The sequence below is a fragment of the Ipomoea nil genome, unplaced genomic scaffold (assembly GCF_001879475.1).
Source record: "Ipomoea nil cultivar Tokyo-kokei standard unplaced genomic scaffold, Asagao_1.1 scaffold0382, whole genome shotgun sequence".
NCBI lineage: Eukaryota > Viridiplantae > Streptophyta > Magnoliopsida > Solanales > Convolvulaceae > Ipomoea > Ipomoea nil.
Window position 1 is genome coordinate 1,190,863 of NW_017616810.1, and position 17,752 is coordinate 1,208,614.

At 34.6% G+C, this 17,752-nt stretch overlaps 3 protein-coding genes across 6 annotated transcripts; all 3 read left to right on the top strand.

The window, feature by feature from the left end:
• Positions 1 to 169: 169 nt before the first annotated feature.
• Positions 170 to 4,308, top strand: LOC109171929 (trihelix transcription factor ASR3). The gene is made up of 2 exons (XM_019321033.1): positions 170 to 723; positions 3,651 to 4,308. Exons 1-2 carry the CDS (start codon positions 276 to 278, stop codon positions 4,124 to 4,126), a joined length of 924 nt encoding a protein of 307 aa, XP_019176578.1. The 5' UTR covers positions 170 to 275; the 3' UTR covers positions 4,127 to 4,308.
• Positions 4,309 to 5,124: 816 nt separating this feature from the next.
• Positions 5,125 to 16,652, top strand: LOC109171928 (pentatricopeptide repeat-containing protein DOT4, chloroplastic-like). 4 transcript variants are annotated; one of them, XM_019321031.1, is made up of 3 exons: positions 5,125 to 5,442; positions 10,073 to 10,140; positions 11,806 to 14,130. In XM_019321031.1, exon 3 carries the CDS (start codon positions 12,045 to 12,047, stop codon positions 13,959 to 13,961), a length of 1,917 nt encoding a protein of 638 aa, XP_019176576.1. In that variant the 5' UTR covers positions 5,125 to 5,442; positions 10,073 to 10,140; positions 11,806 to 12,044; the 3' UTR covers positions 13,962 to 14,130. The 4 variants fall into 4 exon arrangements, with proteins under 4 accessions (XP_019176576.1, XP_019176577.1, XP_019176575.1 ...); XM_019321030.1 differs by lacking the exon at positions 5,125 to 5,442 and adding an exon at positions 7,395 to 7,554; XM_019321029.1 differs by lacking the exon at positions 5,125 to 5,442 and adding an exon at positions 16,573 to 16,652 and having other exon boundaries at positions 9,213 to 10,140; positions 11,806 to 13,975.
• Positions 14,685 to 16,563, top strand: LOC109171931 (pollen receptor-like kinase 5). Its single transcript, XM_019321035.1, has 3 exons — positions 14,685 to 15,052; positions 15,779 to 16,105; positions 16,325 to 16,563. The coding sequence occupies exons 1-3, from the start codon at positions 14,707 to 14,709 to the stop codon at positions 16,399 to 16,401; spliced, it is 750 nt and encodes a 249-aa protein (XP_019176580.1). The 5' UTR covers positions 14,685 to 14,706; the 3' UTR covers positions 16,402 to 16,563.
• Positions 16,653 to 17,752: the final 1,100 nt, after the last annotated feature.

The following is a 17,752-nucleotide window of genomic DNA, read 5'->3' on the forward strand; positions in this document are numbered from 1 at the left end:
TATCTTTTCCTTTCCATGCTATGTTGCCAAACACGGTAATTTGGAGACTAAAACAATTGTGTTGTTATTCTATTTCAATTACACCCAGCCAAACACTCCATAAAGGTTAAAATTAATACAAAAATGGAAAAACATTGGATATAAATGTAAATCCATTCAAAATTTTGGATAATTTGCGTGGTTATGCCTCATGATTTCATGAATCCTACATAGATTCTCTCCACTTCGATATTTACATTGGATTGTACATTTGTACTTGGAAGAATCGTCGGAAAATGGAGAGAGGTTCTCGGCGCACTCGGTCGCAGGCGGCGCCGGACTGGACGCTACAGGAGTCGCTAACACTGGTGAACGAGATCAAAGCGGTGGAGGCGGAGGCCGGAGCCACGATGTCGTCGTTCCAGAAGTGGCAGCTCACGGTGGAGCACTGCAACGCGCTCGACGTCTGCCGGAGCATGGACCAGTGCAAGCGCAAGTGGGAATCGTTGCTCGACGATTACCGGAGAGTCAAGCCCTGGGAGGCCAAGTACTGGACGGCGTCGTTTGGTGACAGTCGAAGGAAGGAATTAGGGCTTCCGGAGGGTTTCGATTTGGAGTTGTTCGAAGCCGTTGATGCGTATGTGAAAATGCAGGGGATGGACGCCGGCGGGGCGGATACGGACCCGGACCAGGACAGTGATCCGGAAGCTCAGCCTGATGACTCCTTGATCTTCCTGGAAAGAGGTATGCATTGCCGGCTTGCCGCATTGGTTGCTCCATTTTGTGTTCACCACTTCCAATACTGCATTTTGATATACAATTGATTTCCATGTTTATTGTTCAGTTTTATCTCTAGACTAGATCACCAAATACAGTATCACTTTAGCTAATGAGCAAGGGTTTCGGATTAGGGTTAGATGCCATTTCAGATTATGTACTTCCGATTTGATGTTCTAACAATTAGGGGCCGTTTGGTTCACGGAATGTTAGATTACCTTAGGGAATGTTATATTGCTGGGAATGTTAGATTACTAGGAATGTTAGTTTCCTGTGTTTGGTTAAAAACTTAAAATTGAGGTATGTAATATAATCATGTTTGGTTTAGGGTTATCTTTTATTTATTTATTTAATAATAATAATAATATTATAATAATAAGCTAACATAAAATATATATCTTTAAATAATTAGAATTAAAATGACAAAATTCATAAATATGCAAGGTTATCTTACATTACCTAACAAAATGAAGGGAATCACATTCCCTTCAAAATCCTATGTGGAGGGAATGTTGCATTCCCTGGGAATGTTATATTCCCTCAGAGAAAATGAACCAAACATAGGAATGTAAGCTCGGGAATGTCACATTCCCTTGGTTATATAATATAACCTGAACCAAACGCCCCCTTAGAGTGGATCAGTTGATCTTGTCTTCTTCCGCCTTTAAACTTTAGCAATCACTAAACTAAAAAAAATGTACAGCCCAACCAAGTTGATCAGCTGCTGATTTGGTAACCATAAGGTTACAAGTTCAACTCTTATTGGGAACGGTTTATTGGCCTTCTTAGTTTGAACTAGTCAGCTATGGGCAACCTAGCACACCCTCGGTTAGTGGCTGGGGTTTCCTTGTCACTCGAAAAAAAAAAAAAAAAAAGAGTACAGACTACAAAGACATGTCTAGCGTAGCTGCTGACATTTCTGTATGATCCAATGTTAGGGTTGGCACCATTATTTGCTTGAGACTTGTGATTGATGTAAACTGAATAGAAGTGTAGCTTAGCACCTGTATATGAAAAGTGGAAGTCTGAAATTATGTTTGTGAAACGGGATTGGCTTTGCTGTTTCCCTATTTGATTGTCTTGGCTGTTCATTCTATGCCACCATGTTAATGATGATGTGAAAAGATACATTGTTGTAAATAACAGTATTTGTGTGTGTGTGTGTGTGTGTGTGCGCGTGTATATATATATATATATATATATATATATATATATATATATATATATATATATATATATATATACTTATATAGGTTTGCGTTCATATGAGAACCATGCCTTAGGTGAGAATTTGTGAACTACTGTATGAGTGCACACAATCTACTCCTAGGATGACGGTGGAGACCCTGGAGTAGTTGCATTCATTTGAAGTGCATGTTTTTTTTTTTTTGACTATGCTACGGACCACCATGTTATTTACTTGGCTAAGAGCCATCTTTGCTGTTGAAACATTTTCTAAATATTTCATCAACCATCAATCTCCACTCCAAAATCATATACAAAGTATTTCATGAAACCTTTTCCATTACTATTGAAGGAAACAGCTTGTATCCACATGCTGTGAATGGTAAATTGAACTTTTTTGGTTGCTGATTTAGTTGCTTTAATTGAATGTGGTTAGCTGCTTTTATTAAAGTACTGATACAATCTGAATCCTGATTTGATTTATTTAATTAACCAGATGCCTTTAGAGAAAAGTGCCATATTCAGCTAACCTTGATTTGCTCTTATAATGGCAATTAGTTAACACTTTCATTGCTGCTGACTACTTGCATACACATGCCAATGTGCCATGAGTGGTAAACTGAACTTTTTAGGTTACTGATTTAGTTTGTTTTATTGAATGTGGTTAGCTGCTTTTATTAAAGTACTGGTTGTCTGGTCAATCTAAATCCTGATTTGATTTATGTAATTAACCAGACACCTTTAGAGAGAAGTGCCCTATCCAGCTAACCTTGATTCACTCTTTTAATGGGAATTAATCAACACTTCTGTTGCTGCTCAGTGCTGACTCTCATAGGAAATGAGCTAAAGATAGAGAGAGGACTTGTTAACCTAACTGTTATGGTTCTGAAATGATATGTCAAATATTTCTGGTGAATAAAGGTTAAAATGGGCCAAATTAGGACAAGTATGTGTTCGTTTTGGTAGTGAAAGATGCTAAATACTCCATACTAGAGGCAGATTCTGAAAGATAGGAAAGAAAGAGAGCGTTCAAAAAGATACAGAGAACACTTCTCTTTTGAGCATTAGAGCAATGTGTATTGTGTTAATTGAAAGTTTATTCCAACTTTCCAAGTTATCATATCGTTGGTGGAAAATAAATACGGGGAGCACTTATACACTTTGCAAATATATTCAATATAACTAGAGCAACACTAAGACCTATAGGAATAATAACAAAGCAACTAGTGCTTACTAGAAATAGGTTTATAGTTGTGGTCTGAACTGATAACTAGCAGCTCCTTGTGGCTTGTGCAGTTATATGGTTATAAATATTCGTTTAAATTAATTTATACTCCAATTATGGTGGTTTTACTTGTGTTTTCAAATGTATAATGTTGGTGTAATTTGTAAGTACTTGCTTTTCCCCTGGAACAATATACACTTCAGTCACATGATAATAATAATAGTTGGTTATTATTCCTTCGCTCACTGTTAGGGTGTGTTTGGTTGACATGTTTAGCTCTAAGGAATGCGTATCAAAGTGATTTAGTAATTACTTTTAGCCGAAACAGAGTTTGACAAGTATTTATTATCCAGAAAATTTTCTTTTATTTTCTTCTTTCTTCGTTTTAAGATTGTAAATAATACTCCATACTATAGTAAATTAGTTGTATTAATGCAAATGGCGTTAATCATGAGATTCACTCTCTTCCTTTGGGTATCATTAGGCTCAAAGAAGCAACGGCGAAGAAGCAACACTCGCAAGCGCAGAGCTGAGGAAAGTTTACATTCTTGGAGATACGCCTTAAGTGGAAGCGTGAAGCAGGAGCAACCGAGCTTGGGTGAAAAAGTGGAACCTCCAAAGGTTCAGCATTCCGCCATGGAGATAGAGGGCGAACCTTCTGGCTTGGGTGATAAGGTAGAAGAACCTCCCGAGAACAAAGAAGGGGATAACATCATGGCTGAGCCATCCATTGGTGAAGATAAACAAGAAATGATGGCTTTAACTCTGCAGAAAAACGCTGAGCTTATAAATGCTGTACTGGAAGGTAATTTTGCGGAGGATGGAGATGACGACATGATGAATTCAGTGCCCGATCCTACTGATTTAGCGAGGCTCCAAGCCGACAAGCTCATCAAGTACCTTGGAAAAATCTCAGAGACCCTTGGTCAGCTCTGTGAGATAGTGCAAGAATGTAAGTAGTTCTGCAGCAATCAATTCACCTCTTCAGTCTCTCCTGACTGTAAATATGATTATTAACTTTCTGCCAAAACAAATGTTTTATAAACCAAATAGATGTAGAATGACGTAACTAGGAGATGGGATCATAATTTTTTTTTATTTTGAATTGTTTAACAACCCAAACAAGTTTTTTTTTTTTTTTTTTTTTCCTAGCTCCTCTAGCTACACCTCCAAGCATGCAATTATGTGCACACAAACACAAGCATGGTAGAGTTACTAGGGAAACTCACAACCATTATCTAAGGGTGTGTACCGGATAAATCCCGATTGTGACCCTAGGTAACAAATGATTATAATGAGGTAAATCAATCTAAGTTGTTCATTATTGATTGACTCATTTTTAAAAAAAAACATATATTACTAGTATTTCACTTGCACGTGTAACCAACATTTATTAATTATAGGAAAAATGGTCAAATACACCTTTGAACTTTATAGGAGAAGTCAATTAGGCTCTCAAATTTTTGAAAGTTACACTTAGACGCATCAACATATTAATTTAGTGCATCAAGACTCAAAAGCCTAATAGTAATATGTAATAGCATGTCAATAATACACTGCAGAGTCTCGACGACAATCTGATAAAGACACGACTAGTAAGTTACTGAAAAAAGCGACTAAATTAGTCACCATCTCCATCAATCAAAAAAGGCGACCAAACCAGTCGGTCGCTTTCTCCGTCATTGGAGTCTTGGAGATGGGACTAATTGGTCGCCATCTCCAACGGCGGAGAAGGCGACCGATTTCAAAAGCGGTTAAGGGCCAACTAATATATATTGAGAAATGAATAACCATGCCTGATATTTAAATTCAACCTATTACATTAACCTGGATTATTCCAATTTTTACTTTTAGCCTATTATTACAACGTATGGCCCAAAAGCGGTTCGACCCAACAAACCCAAACCCATCCTATATAAGCCTAAACCCTAATACCATTATTCATTTGTCCGCAGCTCATCGCGTTTCCTTTTTCCATCTTTATCTCTAAAATCTAAGAAAATCCAAAACATCTTGTTCTCTCCCTCCCATCTCCTCCTATCGTCCTTTATGTTTTCCGTCAAAAAGCGAATGTTTTCTGCTAAAAAGTAATGGTTGACAGATAGATGAATATCTGTCAATTTCGTATAGAAAATGTATAAAAGTCCTGGTGTCTGGCGCCGCCGCATATATGCTAAGGGGATCAAAAAACGTCACCCATAGAAATGTTAACACTGAAGATCCATAGCCGGAGCCATGAATAAAATGGGGAACCAAATACAGATATAATGCCGTAGGTAAGTCTGAACTTTTTATTTTTTTATTTTTTGTTTTTGTTTTGTATTGATTACTACAATCTACATAGTGAACCAAGTTTGTATTAATAAGAAAAGCACTTAATTTTCACTTACAAGAAAAACACTTCATTAAAATTATATGTATATATTAATTGCAATCTACTAATTGAATTGCTATCACTTACAGTACATTGGGTTACAGTATAGATTGCCTTATAAGAGTTCATTTTATATAAGACAAATATAAAATTCATTCAATAACTATTAAGCTTGAACCTCTGCAACTTCCTCTTCCTTCCTTGATGCCAAGCTCGGCAACACTACTGTCTTTCATCCAATTTTATATGCTTCTTTCTTAACTATTGAATGATATGTATACTTTTCACTTTTCAATTGTATCCAACAAATATATACAACTGTTAGTTTATTCAACTGCAACATCACATGTGGAGTATGAACAGTACAGAAAAGAAGAATATAAATTCCCCCATGCAAATACATTATCAGAGTATACAGAATTTAACTAAATAAGGAGTAATATATAGTTGCATTATATAAATATTTTACAATTTTCATTTCTAATAATATAATAAACATAATAATATATTTATTTAATTTAATTATTTTAGTAAATAATTTTTTTTAATTATTTATAATATAAATGTGATTACAAAATTTTATAATATATAAAAAATATTTTTTTAAAAAAGACAAAATTGGTAATGTGAGTGTATTACATCGCCGATTTTGCTCACTTTTACTGTTTTACACCGTGCCATTCATGGCTTTTTTTTTTTTCCAAAGCTAAATCCACCGCAAAACCCTGAGTAAACACCCACATAAACATATCAAATAACCTTATCTCAAGATAAGTTAACAGGATAATGGAATGGATAAATGAAAGAAGAAAACTTACCACTTAACCTAGGGCTAAAAGAGAAGGAGACTCAGGAGGAAAAATGCCGTCTTCATATCTTAGGATGGAAGGAGCTGAGAGAGAAAATGGAGAAGAAATGAGCGATGCTATGTGAAAAATGTGGAATTATATATATATATATATATATATATATATATATATATATATATATATATATATATAGGGTTAGGGTTAGGGTTAGAAATATTATTTTGGAATTGGGTTAAAAAATTTGGTCTAAGAATTTAAAAATATTTTTTGAACTTTGGGAAATTAAATCATTTGGGCAAGTAAACTTCGTTCCCATTTTCTAAAATGGTTGTGTTCAAGGGCCCAATATTTTTTTTAAGTCCAAAAATATTCTTTGGCTCATTTCTCTTAGCCCAATGCCCCAACCTCTAAAATTTCAAGCCCAACCCTAGCTATATATATATATGCATGTGTGTGTCTATTGTTCACTTCATCCTCTCCAAAATGAAGTGAATAGATGAAGCAGACAAGAAGAACCATTGACTTTTTCTGCGTGAATCTATATATATATATATGTTTTGCTCTTATCTCTTCAAAAAAAGTTTTCAAGTTCTTACAAAGTTTAGTCTTGAAACTTTTAGCCTTCCAATTTTGATTTTGTTGCACCTCCTGATAATGTGAACATTTGATATGTTCCTTGTTGATTTGATTTGTCAAGTTGATCTTCAACAATTTTAATTATTTTAGTAGATTAACTTGACAAATCAAAGCAACAAGGAACATGTCAAATGTTCACGTTATCAGAAGGTGCAATAAAGACAAAATTGGAGGTAATGAAGTCAAAATTGGAAGGCTCCAAGTTTTAAGACTAATCTTCTTTAGAACTTGTATACTTTTTGAAGAGATAAAGAAGTAAAATTCAAATTACAAAGTTGCAGAAGATAGACATATTCACGCAGATTCATTTCTTTTCTTCATTCACGCAGCCCTCTACTTCTCTCTCTCGGGTTAGCTTCTTTTCCAAAAAGAAACCCTAGGTTCCACTGGTAAGCTCTCCTTCCCCCTCTTCTTTCATTTTCCCTCATTTCTCTGCTCTTGGAGATGTATTTATGTGGGTTTTGTTGGGATTGGATGTTGAGTTATGGTTTGTGAAGGAAGAAGTTGCAGAGCAACAAGCTTAGGTTGGATGCTTGTGTCTTGGAGAGTTTAAGCTTTAGAAATTAGAAGTAAGTGTTTATGTTCCCCAAAATCTCTTTGCCCTTTGCTATCCATCAAAGTGAATATGAGCTTTAACTCTTGTGAACTTGGTTTGTGTGTATTTACTATTTTTGTTTCCAAGTATGATAGATACAAGCTTATATTGGTTTTAAATCTTTGAAGTCTAGGTATATGTATGTATATAAATGTTTTATAGTTGAAAAATGTGTTTGAGATGTGTTTTGGAAGGATTTATTTGAGTTTTGGTGTTGTTTTGGCTCTGTTTGGTGGTTGTCTGTGTCGCAGGTTCACCTCACGGGCGAGGTAACGGAACTGTGAAGTTTTGTTGCTTAACCCGGGGGAGGCAACAGACTCAGTGACGGAACTCCCTAGTTTCGTCAAAAAGTCCGTGGTGGCCATGGAACTCGGCATTGGAATTAGGTAGTTCTGCCACTAAGTTCGTTGGTGCGGTCTCCCCTACGGAGCTATTTAGGGTTTTTGAGTCTACTTCGGGTGAAAACTTCATTTGTGCATTTTATATGTGTCTATAAATTCTTTTGGGAAAAATGTATATATTTTGAGAAACTTGATATATATATTCGTATATAAATATTATGTGTCAAAATTATTTATATTATAAATTCTACCCTTTTAAAGTGTAATTATAATGTTTGTGAGATTATAGTATATGTTTAGAATGCTTATATAAATTCTATTTGATTTATAATTATGTTTGTGTATATATATATATATATATATGAGAGAGAGAGAGAGAGAGAGAGGAAATGTGTTGAGAAAAACACTTAATTAAAATAACAATACAAATTGGGTTACTATCACTTAAGGTACTAATTGCCCTATAAAAATTCATTTTATATAAGACAAATATATATTCATTTAATAACTATTAAGCTTGAACCTCTGCAACTTCCTCTTACTTCTCTCAAGCAAAGCTTAGCATCACACTCATTCTCAGGCCAAATCCATTGCAAAACCCACCTTTGACGACCACCTAAGCATATCAAATAACCTTATCTCAAGATAAGTTAGCAAGAGAATGGGATAAATGAAAGAAGAAAACTCACCACTTGAACCTAGGACTAAAAGAGGAGACTTAGGAGGAAAAATGCCTTCATATTGTAGGAAGGAAGAATTCGAGAGAGAAAATGGAGAAGAAATGAATGCTTTTGCGTGAAGAATGAGGAATTAATGAAGATGAATATCTATACTAGGATTGTTATATTTGGGTTAAGGTTATATTTAGTAAATGGGTTAGGCATTTGGGCTAGGCTGCGTTGCGTAGGTTGGGTTAGAATATTGGGTTAGTAGTTCTGGTCTCAAAATAACTATTTGGGTATATATATATATATATATATATATATATATATATATATATATATATATATATATATATATTATATACCTAAATGGTTGTTTTGAGACAAAACTACTAGCCCAATATTCTAACCCAAACTACCTGACCCAGCCTAGCTTAAATGCCTAACCCATTTACTAAATATAATATTGACCCAAATATAGCAACCCTAGTATATATATATATGGTTAGGGTTAAAAATATGATTTTGGAATTGGGTTAAGAAAATTTGGGTTAAAAATATTTTTAGCCTCAAAGAAAAATTATTGGATTTAAAAGAAATTAAATCATTTGGGCAAGTAACCTTGTGAGGTCGAATTCCTTGTTTCCCTTGTAAAATCGAATATCCTTTTGTTGAAAATCTTTTCCATTTTTCAAACTTTGTTCATATTTTCCTCTCAAAATAGTTATGTGCAAGGTGACAGCCTAATTTCTGAGGTCGTAGCCTTCATAATCTTGATATTATTCTTGACTAATGTTACTCCCGATGTTTTTAATTTAATTTCTCATTTTCTTTCCTTCGAGTAGTCTAACTCTTTGAAATGAAAGCGTGTTTTCTTTAAATGTTTTCCTTCATCAAAATGGTTTTAGCTTCAGAGAGAAAGCTGGGGTGGGTTGTGACACCCCAATATTTTAAACCATCTTATTTTAATAAAAATACTCTTAACAAATAAAAAATAAAAAATTTATTTTATTTTCCAAAATATATTTTAGCAAGAATGTTTTCAAAACAAATTATTTTGCCCCGGGATTTAATAAACTATTTTATAGCCTGCTAATATCATTTTATAAGTATCAAATTCTCTAAGCCCAAATGATTTAAATTTTAAGTCCAATAATTTTTTTTGAGTTCAAAAATATTCTTGGCCCAATTTTCTTAGACCAACCCTTAATATCAAATTTTAAACCCAAACCCTAGCTATATATATGTGTGTCTATTGTTCAGCCCCTTCATCCTCTCCAAAATACTATTCACGCAGTTTCATTTCTTCACATTCACGCAACCCTCTGCTTCTCTCTCTCGGGTAAGCTTCTTCTCCAAAAAGAAACCCTAAGTCCCAGTGGTAAGCTCTCCTTCCTTCTGTTCCTTCATTTCCCTTCATTCCTCTGTTTTTGGAGATGTATTTATGTGGGTTTTGTTGGGATTGGATGCTGAGGTATGGTCTGTGAAGGAAGAAGAAGTTGCAGAGCAACAAGCTTAGGTTGGATGCTTGTGTCTTGGAGAGTTTAAGCTTTGGAAGTAAGTGTTTATCTCCCCCAAAATCTCCTTGCCCTTTGCTATCTATCAATGTGAATTTGAGCTTTAACTCCTGTGAACTTGGTCTGTGTGTATTTACTATTTTTGTTTCCAAGCATTATAGATAGTAAACTTATATTGGTTTTAAATCTATGAAATCTTTGTATATGTATGTATATAAATGTTTTACAGTTGAAAATGTGTTCGAGTTGTCTTTTGGAAGGATTTATCTGGGTTTTGGTGTTGTTTTGTCTCTATTTGGGTCGCAGGTTCACCTCAGGGGCTAGGCAACAAATCTGTGACGTTTTGTTGCCCAGCCCGTGGGAAGGCCACGGACTCAGTGGCGGAACTCCCTAGTTTTGCCACAAAGTCCCGCTATGACCACGGAACTAGGTAGTTCCGTCACTTAGTTTGTTGGCTGCCGTCTCCCCCTCGGAGCTAATTAGGGTCTGTCAGTTTACTTCTGTTGAACACTGCCTCTGTGCATTTTATTCATGTCCATAAATTCTTTTGGTGAAAAATATATATATTTTGAGAAACCTATAAGTTGATATATATATATATATATATATATATATATTTGTATGTAAATATTTGTATGTAAATATTTTGTGTCAAAATCATTTACATTATAAATTCTATCCTTTTAAAATGTGATTATAATTTATAATGTTTATGAGATTATAGTATATATGTTTAGAATCCTTTCTGAGATTATATAAACCCTTATCTATGATGTTGAGTTGAAAACTATTTTACAAAAGTTGTGTTTATAGTGTAGTTGTTATTACTTGGTGTTGTAATTAGTCTCATATGTTGTAAAGAAAATCCTATCTTTGTTTTGGTGTGTATACTTTTGGGAAAATGGTCTTAAACCCTTATTTTGGTGTGTGTTGCACTTGTAGAGTCTCTCTCTCTCTCTTATTTTGAAAAATCTTCTTATTTGGTCAAATGTTGCCACGTATTTTGAAAACTTTTTTGAAAATGTTCCTTCTAAGCCTTTGGCTAAATGTTTTCTAAAGTGTGGCCTATTCGAGTTTCAAAACCTATTTACAAAGTATAACTATTTTCAAACTGAAAATGTAAGTATTTTACAGGGCGAGTAGCTCTTACTTAGCATTTTATGCTAATGTTTTTGTTTTTGTGTTTTCCATCCTTGTTTTCAGGACTGGAGTTTAGGCTAGTTTGAGAGCGCGTTGTAGAGGTGTAGTACTACATGAATGGTAGTAGCTTAGTACTTTTAGTTGTATAGTAATGTTGTAGATTGTAGATTTGTAGATAGTTAATAGAACCCTATTAGCTTGTGCGTTTGGTGGTCCTGGTTGGCAGCCCAAACATGGCGGTAGCACCTTGTGTATTAATATGTTATTTTCGCTTCCGCATTCGAATTCTCTCTTTTCAATAAATAATTCTCTTATTTCAACTATATCCCGGTTTATAAAAATGGGGGTGTTACAAATGGGCAAACTAAATACTTTATTATTATAAGAAATTATTGTAATATTATATATTATAATGTTTGAGCCATTCTGCATTTTATTATTGCTTTAAAAATTTGTTTATTTCTGTTATTCATGACTAAATGTAAAAGTGGTAAATCTATTATTTTATATTCTAACTAGTGCTAAACTAATGCAATGCTTATATTTTTGTTTGTTCTTTTGGTAGCCGACATAACTCATCGAAATCGACAGTCGGTTTTTCGATCGGTGATAGCATTTCATTCAGTCGGTTATGGGGGTCAAAAATTCTAATTGGTTTTTTGGTCGGTATAACCGACCTACCGTTTGCTTACCCCTACGGAAAGTTGTTTATGGAAGATGAGGTAACAGAGAGGAAGAGGGAAGCCATTTCAACTCAACGAGGAGCTCTATAATATTGTCAGGGCAGGAGGGAGCTCAAATTTGATGAAATTATGGAATTTTTGCAGAGCATTTTCATCTCTGCCAGCATACTGTACTGGACCAGTCTCAGTTATCCATCTCAGTCGCTTACTGCAGCTTTCTTGCAATTCCAAAACATTACGCCATGGAAAACAGACCCATCAACAGATAATTGTACATGGAGTTGTCGAGAATCCATTTATCATTACTAAATTAATCCAAATGTACGCTGATTGCGGGGATGTAAATTCTGCGCGCCTTTTGTTTGATGAATTGCCGGAGCCAAATGTGTTTGCCTGGACGGCACTCTTGTCCTTCTTTTCCCGCAATGGGTTGTTTTATGAGTGTGTTAGCACTTATTGCAAGATGAAAGTCAAGGGCATTTTGCCTGATAAGTATGTGTTTCCGAGAGTTCTGAGAGCATGCTCATTGTTTTCTTGCTTGGAAGTTGGGGTTCAGGTTCACAAGGACGTGGTTGTGGGTGGTGCTGAACAAAATGTGCATGTTGGGAATTCTTTGATTGATATGTACTCTAGATGTGGGGACCTTAGGAGTGGTAGATTGGTTTTTGATTCGATGATCGAGAGGGATCTGCTCTCTTGGAATTCGATGATTTCAGGATATGTTTGCAACAATTTTCTTGCTTCTGCAATGGAAATGTTGGGTTTGATGAGAATGGCGGGTTTTCAGCCCGATATAGTGACATATAACATTGTGATGGATGCTCATTGCCGTGTTGGTCGGTGTGATGAAGCTTTGGAAATATTTAAACAGATCAAGGATCCTACTATAGTCTCATGGACAACTTTGATATCTGGCTATTCTAGAATAGGGAAACATAATATCTCGCTTCAGATATTCGGGAATATGATGAGTGAGGGAGAAATTTATGCCGACTTAGATTGTCTTTCCTGTGCCCTTTCTTCCTGCCAACATATGAAGGCTTTAAGGAGTGGACAAGAAATCCATGCATATGGTATTAAGGTGGAACAATTGCATGTATTTTACCGATCAGCTGGACCTGCCCTCGTATCCATGTACTCTAAGTCTGGGAAGATTGAATATGCAAGGCGTGTATTTGACTTGGTGGATAAACGTGATGTTGTTGCCTGGAATGCAATGATTCTCGGGTTTGCTGAGCAAGGGGCGGGGAATTCGGCTATCGAGTGCTTCAGAGAAATGCAAAACATGAGAATCGAGAATGATCAGACAACAATTACGACTATTTTGCCTGTGTGTGACCTGAAATACGGTAAACAGATTCATGCGTATGTTTGCAAAGCAACTTTCGGTGATGCCATTCCGGTTTGGAATGCACTGGTTTACATGTATGCAAAATGCGGATGCATACAAGCTGCATATTCTGTGTTTTCTCTTATGGGTAACAGAGACTTGGTATCATGGAATACAATGATTGGCGGGTTTGGAATGCACGGTTTGGGCAAAGCGTCTTTACAACTCCTGCAAGAGATGAATCTTTCCGGCATTCACCCCGACTCATTGACATTCACTTCTGCACTATCGGCATGTAGTCATTCAGGTCTCGTTGACAAGGGGCTAGAAATTTTCCAGAGAATGACACAACACTACCGCTTAAGTCCCAGAACGGAACACTTCACTTGTATCGTTGATTTGTTAACACGGGCAGGTCGTCTTGAAGAAGCTGTCGACTTTATCACGAGAATGCCTGTGGAACCGGGGAAGCACATTTGGGGTTCTCTACTTACCGCGGCTTTAGCACACCAAAACTTAGATATCGGAGTTATGGCTTCAGAAAATTTAGTAAAATTGGAGCCTGAAAATCCTGGGCACTATGTGACATTGTCAAATATGTATAGCAGAGCTGGAAGAACAGATGATGCTGTTGGACTTCGGAAAAAAATGGAATGCACGGGGCTGGTTAAGCAGTTTGGACGGAGCTGGGTTGCAACTGGAAACTGAACATTTATCATTTTGTTGGCCTTCAAAAAAATTCTTTTTTCAAATCTATATCCATTTAGTTTTGCAATTTCATGAAATTGATCAATTCATAAATAGCAAATTAATTAATACGTATAAAAGATTATGATTCTTGTCAAATGAATAATTTGTAATATGACAATTGCTTTAACTTTTTATCCTTAATCTTGCATGATTTGTCACGAAAATATTTTTATCCAATTAATTTATAGTAAAATCGACAATTTACAAATTCGTAGTAATCAACATAACAAAATTATGATATTGCCTCCCAAATTAATGCATATAAAATATTATGACATTTTACCCCCATTATTTTAGACTAAATATACATCGGTTGTTTCAGTCAAAATGTACATTGTTTCATCCTAAATAGTAAATACATATAAATAATAAAAAAAACATTATAACCAAGTTATCAAACCGGCAAGAACAATATATATATATATATATAAAGCCGGCCGGACATAGCAAGAAAACAGCTAATAATTCTTCAATGGCCTTTGTCAATCTCACCACTCTTGTCCCTTTTCACTTTTCACTTTCCAAATCACTACCATCTATATATCATGCCCTCGCTTCTATCACCTCCCAATATTCCCTCCTTCTCCTTCAATTCTCCCTCTGCTACTCCTTCTCATCTTCCCCATTTTCTTCATTCAACTCCATCGCACAAAGTCAACTAATAACTAACTCGGAATTGTAGTGAAAATCGGCAATCATCACCATGGATTCAATGTCCCTATGCTTGCAGCTGCTCTTGATGCTTCACGTCTCGTGCCTCCTCGTAACGACGTCGTTCGCAGAGCCGCCGTCAGTCCCCGGCCTCCTCCTCAAGTTCAGGGATTCTCTGACGAACACCTCGCAGCTGAGCAACTGGAGCCTCAACAATGTCCCGTATTGCAAAGAGGATACTCCGGTTTGGACAGGGCTGATCTGCCGTAAAGGACAGCTCGCCGGACTGAAGCTGGAAGGGATGGGACTCGCCGGAAGAATCGACGTCGAGACGTTATCGCAGCTGAACTCCTTGTCGCCTCTGCGCTCCATAAGCGTGATGAATAACAACTTCGAAGGTAACGGCTTTTTAATTGATTTTAAGTTTAAAAAAAAAAAGTTACTTATATATATGTTTGATAAATAACTTCTGATCTAAAAAATTGATTATGAAAAATCAAGTCGTAGGATTTTTTTTTTTTTTTTTGAATTCTTATTTTAACTCAGATATTTTTTACTTTATTTTTTAAATTTTAATATGTTTGTTTATGAAAACAAATATTTTAAAGAAAATGTTCTTTACTTTTTATTTTTAGTATTATGAAAAATAATTATTAAAATATTTTTTTATTTATATGTAATTATTAATAATTAATAAAATTATTGTTATAAAATAAATTCAAATTTTCTTGAGTACTTAAAATAAATTCATATACTTAAATTAAAAGTCATTTTTATGTTATCAACTGCTAATATAATTCATCAACCGCTAATTGTTAATGATCGAATGAGGTCATAGTCTCGAGTGAAGTTTGATAACATAATTAATATCATTTTTAGTCATGTTTTTTCATATTTAGTTGCAAATTAAATAACCTTCTCATAATTTAACTTTAACTTTTATGAAATTTAATCTATTATGGTTCCTGGATGTCGGATATACGGTTTAGATTATTCTCAATAACATTCCAAATTTACAAATTTGTTCATGGAATAGGAAAATGATAAAAAGAAAAGAAAAGAAAAAAAAAAGTAAACAATTAAATTAAAAAAAAATCACTAAAATAGAAGATTAAAACTGATAGGGCCATTTCCGGATGTGGAGAAACTCCATTCACTGAGAGGTTTATTCTTGTCGAACAACCGGTTCTCCGGTGAGATACCGGACGGAATGTTTTCCGGCATGAATGTGATGATGAGAGTTTTGTTGGCGAACAATCAGTTCACAGGGAGGATTTCGTCGTCGTTGACGGGATTGGGAAAGCTGTTAGAGTTGAAGCTTCAGAACAACCAGTTTGAGGGTTCCATTCCGGATTTTGCGCAAAAGGATTTGGGGGTCGACTTCTCTAATAATAGACTTGAAGGTCCCATACCGCTTCATCTAAGTGGTCAAAACGCCGGCAGTTTTGCAGGTTAGGAATTTTTTACCTGAAAATTTTGGACTATTCAATGTTTAATTTCATGTGTGCTTCATTTATTATTTATTTTACCTGATTTATTTTCTTATGTTCTTTTACCCGCTAAAGTCATAACATGAGATTTAGTCGTGTACACAATCATTACGTTATCCATGTTTTCATCATTACTCAAAAAAGTTATTCATATTTTCATATTTTATGTGTATATATCAGGTAATCCAAAATTGTGTGGCAAGCCGCTGAAGGTAAAGTGCCCGCCGGAGGAGGAGAAGAAGAAAACATTCCCCTAAATAGCAATATAATCATCATCGCCGCCATTTGGACGAACAGATGATGCTAATGCACTTGGAATGAATAAAAATGGAAGGCACAGGGCTGGTTAAGCGGTTTGGACGGAGTTGGGTTGCAATTGGAAAATGAACATTTAATTTATCATTTTATTTAATGCAAAAGTCTAAACTCTGGTTCCATGCATAATGGCTGACATTATTGGTTGAATGCTTTTATTACACAGATTTCTTACATATCTATAATGTTTGAGTCATAAGTTTCTTAATTATTGTTGTATGTAAGAGGATAGTTACTTCGATATTTTTACAGAGGAAATCTAAATTTCATATTACCGTGCTAAGGATCTTGTAATTTAATGACACCAAATTACTTCATCATGAGGGAGGTTGCGGGATCGAGCCTCAGTAGGGAAATTAAGAAAATTATTTTCATATATATTTCTGCCTCTTTTTATTTTTATTTTTTTTATTTTTATTATCTCCATCTTTTATTATTATTATTATTATTATTATTATTATTATTATTATTATTATTATTATTATTATTATTAGGGATAAACGGATAAGATTTATTCTCATGACATATTCTCATTCTCGTGTGGTTATATATATAAAAAATTAAAGAGAAAGAAACCAACTTACCAAACTGGTATATATATATATATATATAGGTTGGATCCAGTAAGATCACCTTATTCATGAGATCCCATCTCAATCATCCAATTAAATTTAATTAATGGTAAGAATTAAATTTTAAGACTCATTTGTATTAGGATATACTAGTATTTGCACCCGTGCGATGCACGGAATGGATTTGTTGTAATATATTAAGAATATATGAATCGATATATAATTATTTAAATTAGAACATCAAATATTATATAGTGCAATTAAAGATATGATTTGAATCGTTTATATATTTTGATGTTATCATTGCTTGAATTTGTGCAAATAATTGCTCAAATTAATAGCTAATGTCTAGATATACGCATGCGGTCCTATAATTTTGAAGATTTTATTTATCATTGTTTAGTATTTTCATACATTAGGCAAATGTGCTTGTTCTCTAACAACTCAGTTATAGAAATGAATTGTTATCCTTATTCATTTGTATGGAAGATATATTTTTATGTCTAGATATATAGCAATTTTTTCATTTTAGGAAAAAAAAAATTAATATCACCGATTATATTTACACATTATTGAAACCTCTTTGTAGACAACATTAGTAGTGACAACACAATCTTGTTCATCTTCGTCTAGAGCTAACATCTTCTCCATCAGGACGGGTTACTTGGATGAAAATATATAATGGTAGAATATCACTCAATTAGTTATTCTTTTATATTTT

Coding starts and splice junctions, on each gene's coding strand:
- LOC109171929 (XM_019321033.1), top strand. CDS start 276: ATGGAGAGAGGTTCTCGGCGCACTCGGTCGCAGGCGGCGCCGGACTGG. Junction 724..3,650: donor CTTGATCTTCCTGGAAAGAG/GTATGCATTGCC, acceptor GGGTATCATTAG/GCTCAAAGAAGCAACGGCGA.
- LOC109171928 (XM_019321031.1), top strand. CDS start 12,045: ATGAAATTATGGAATTTTTGCAGAGCATTTTCATCTCTGCCAGCATAC.
- LOC109171931 (XM_019321035.1), top strand. CDS start 14,707: ATGGATTCAATGTCCCTATGCTTGCAGCTGCTCTTGATGCTTCACGTC. Junction 15,053..15,778: donor GATGAATAACAACTTCGAAG/GTAACGGCTTTT, acceptor TAAAACTGATAG/GGCCATTTCCGGATGTGGAG. Junction 16,106..16,324: donor AAACGCCGGCAGTTTTGCAG/GTTAGGAATTTT, acceptor TGTATATATCAG/GTAATCCAAAATTGTGTGGC.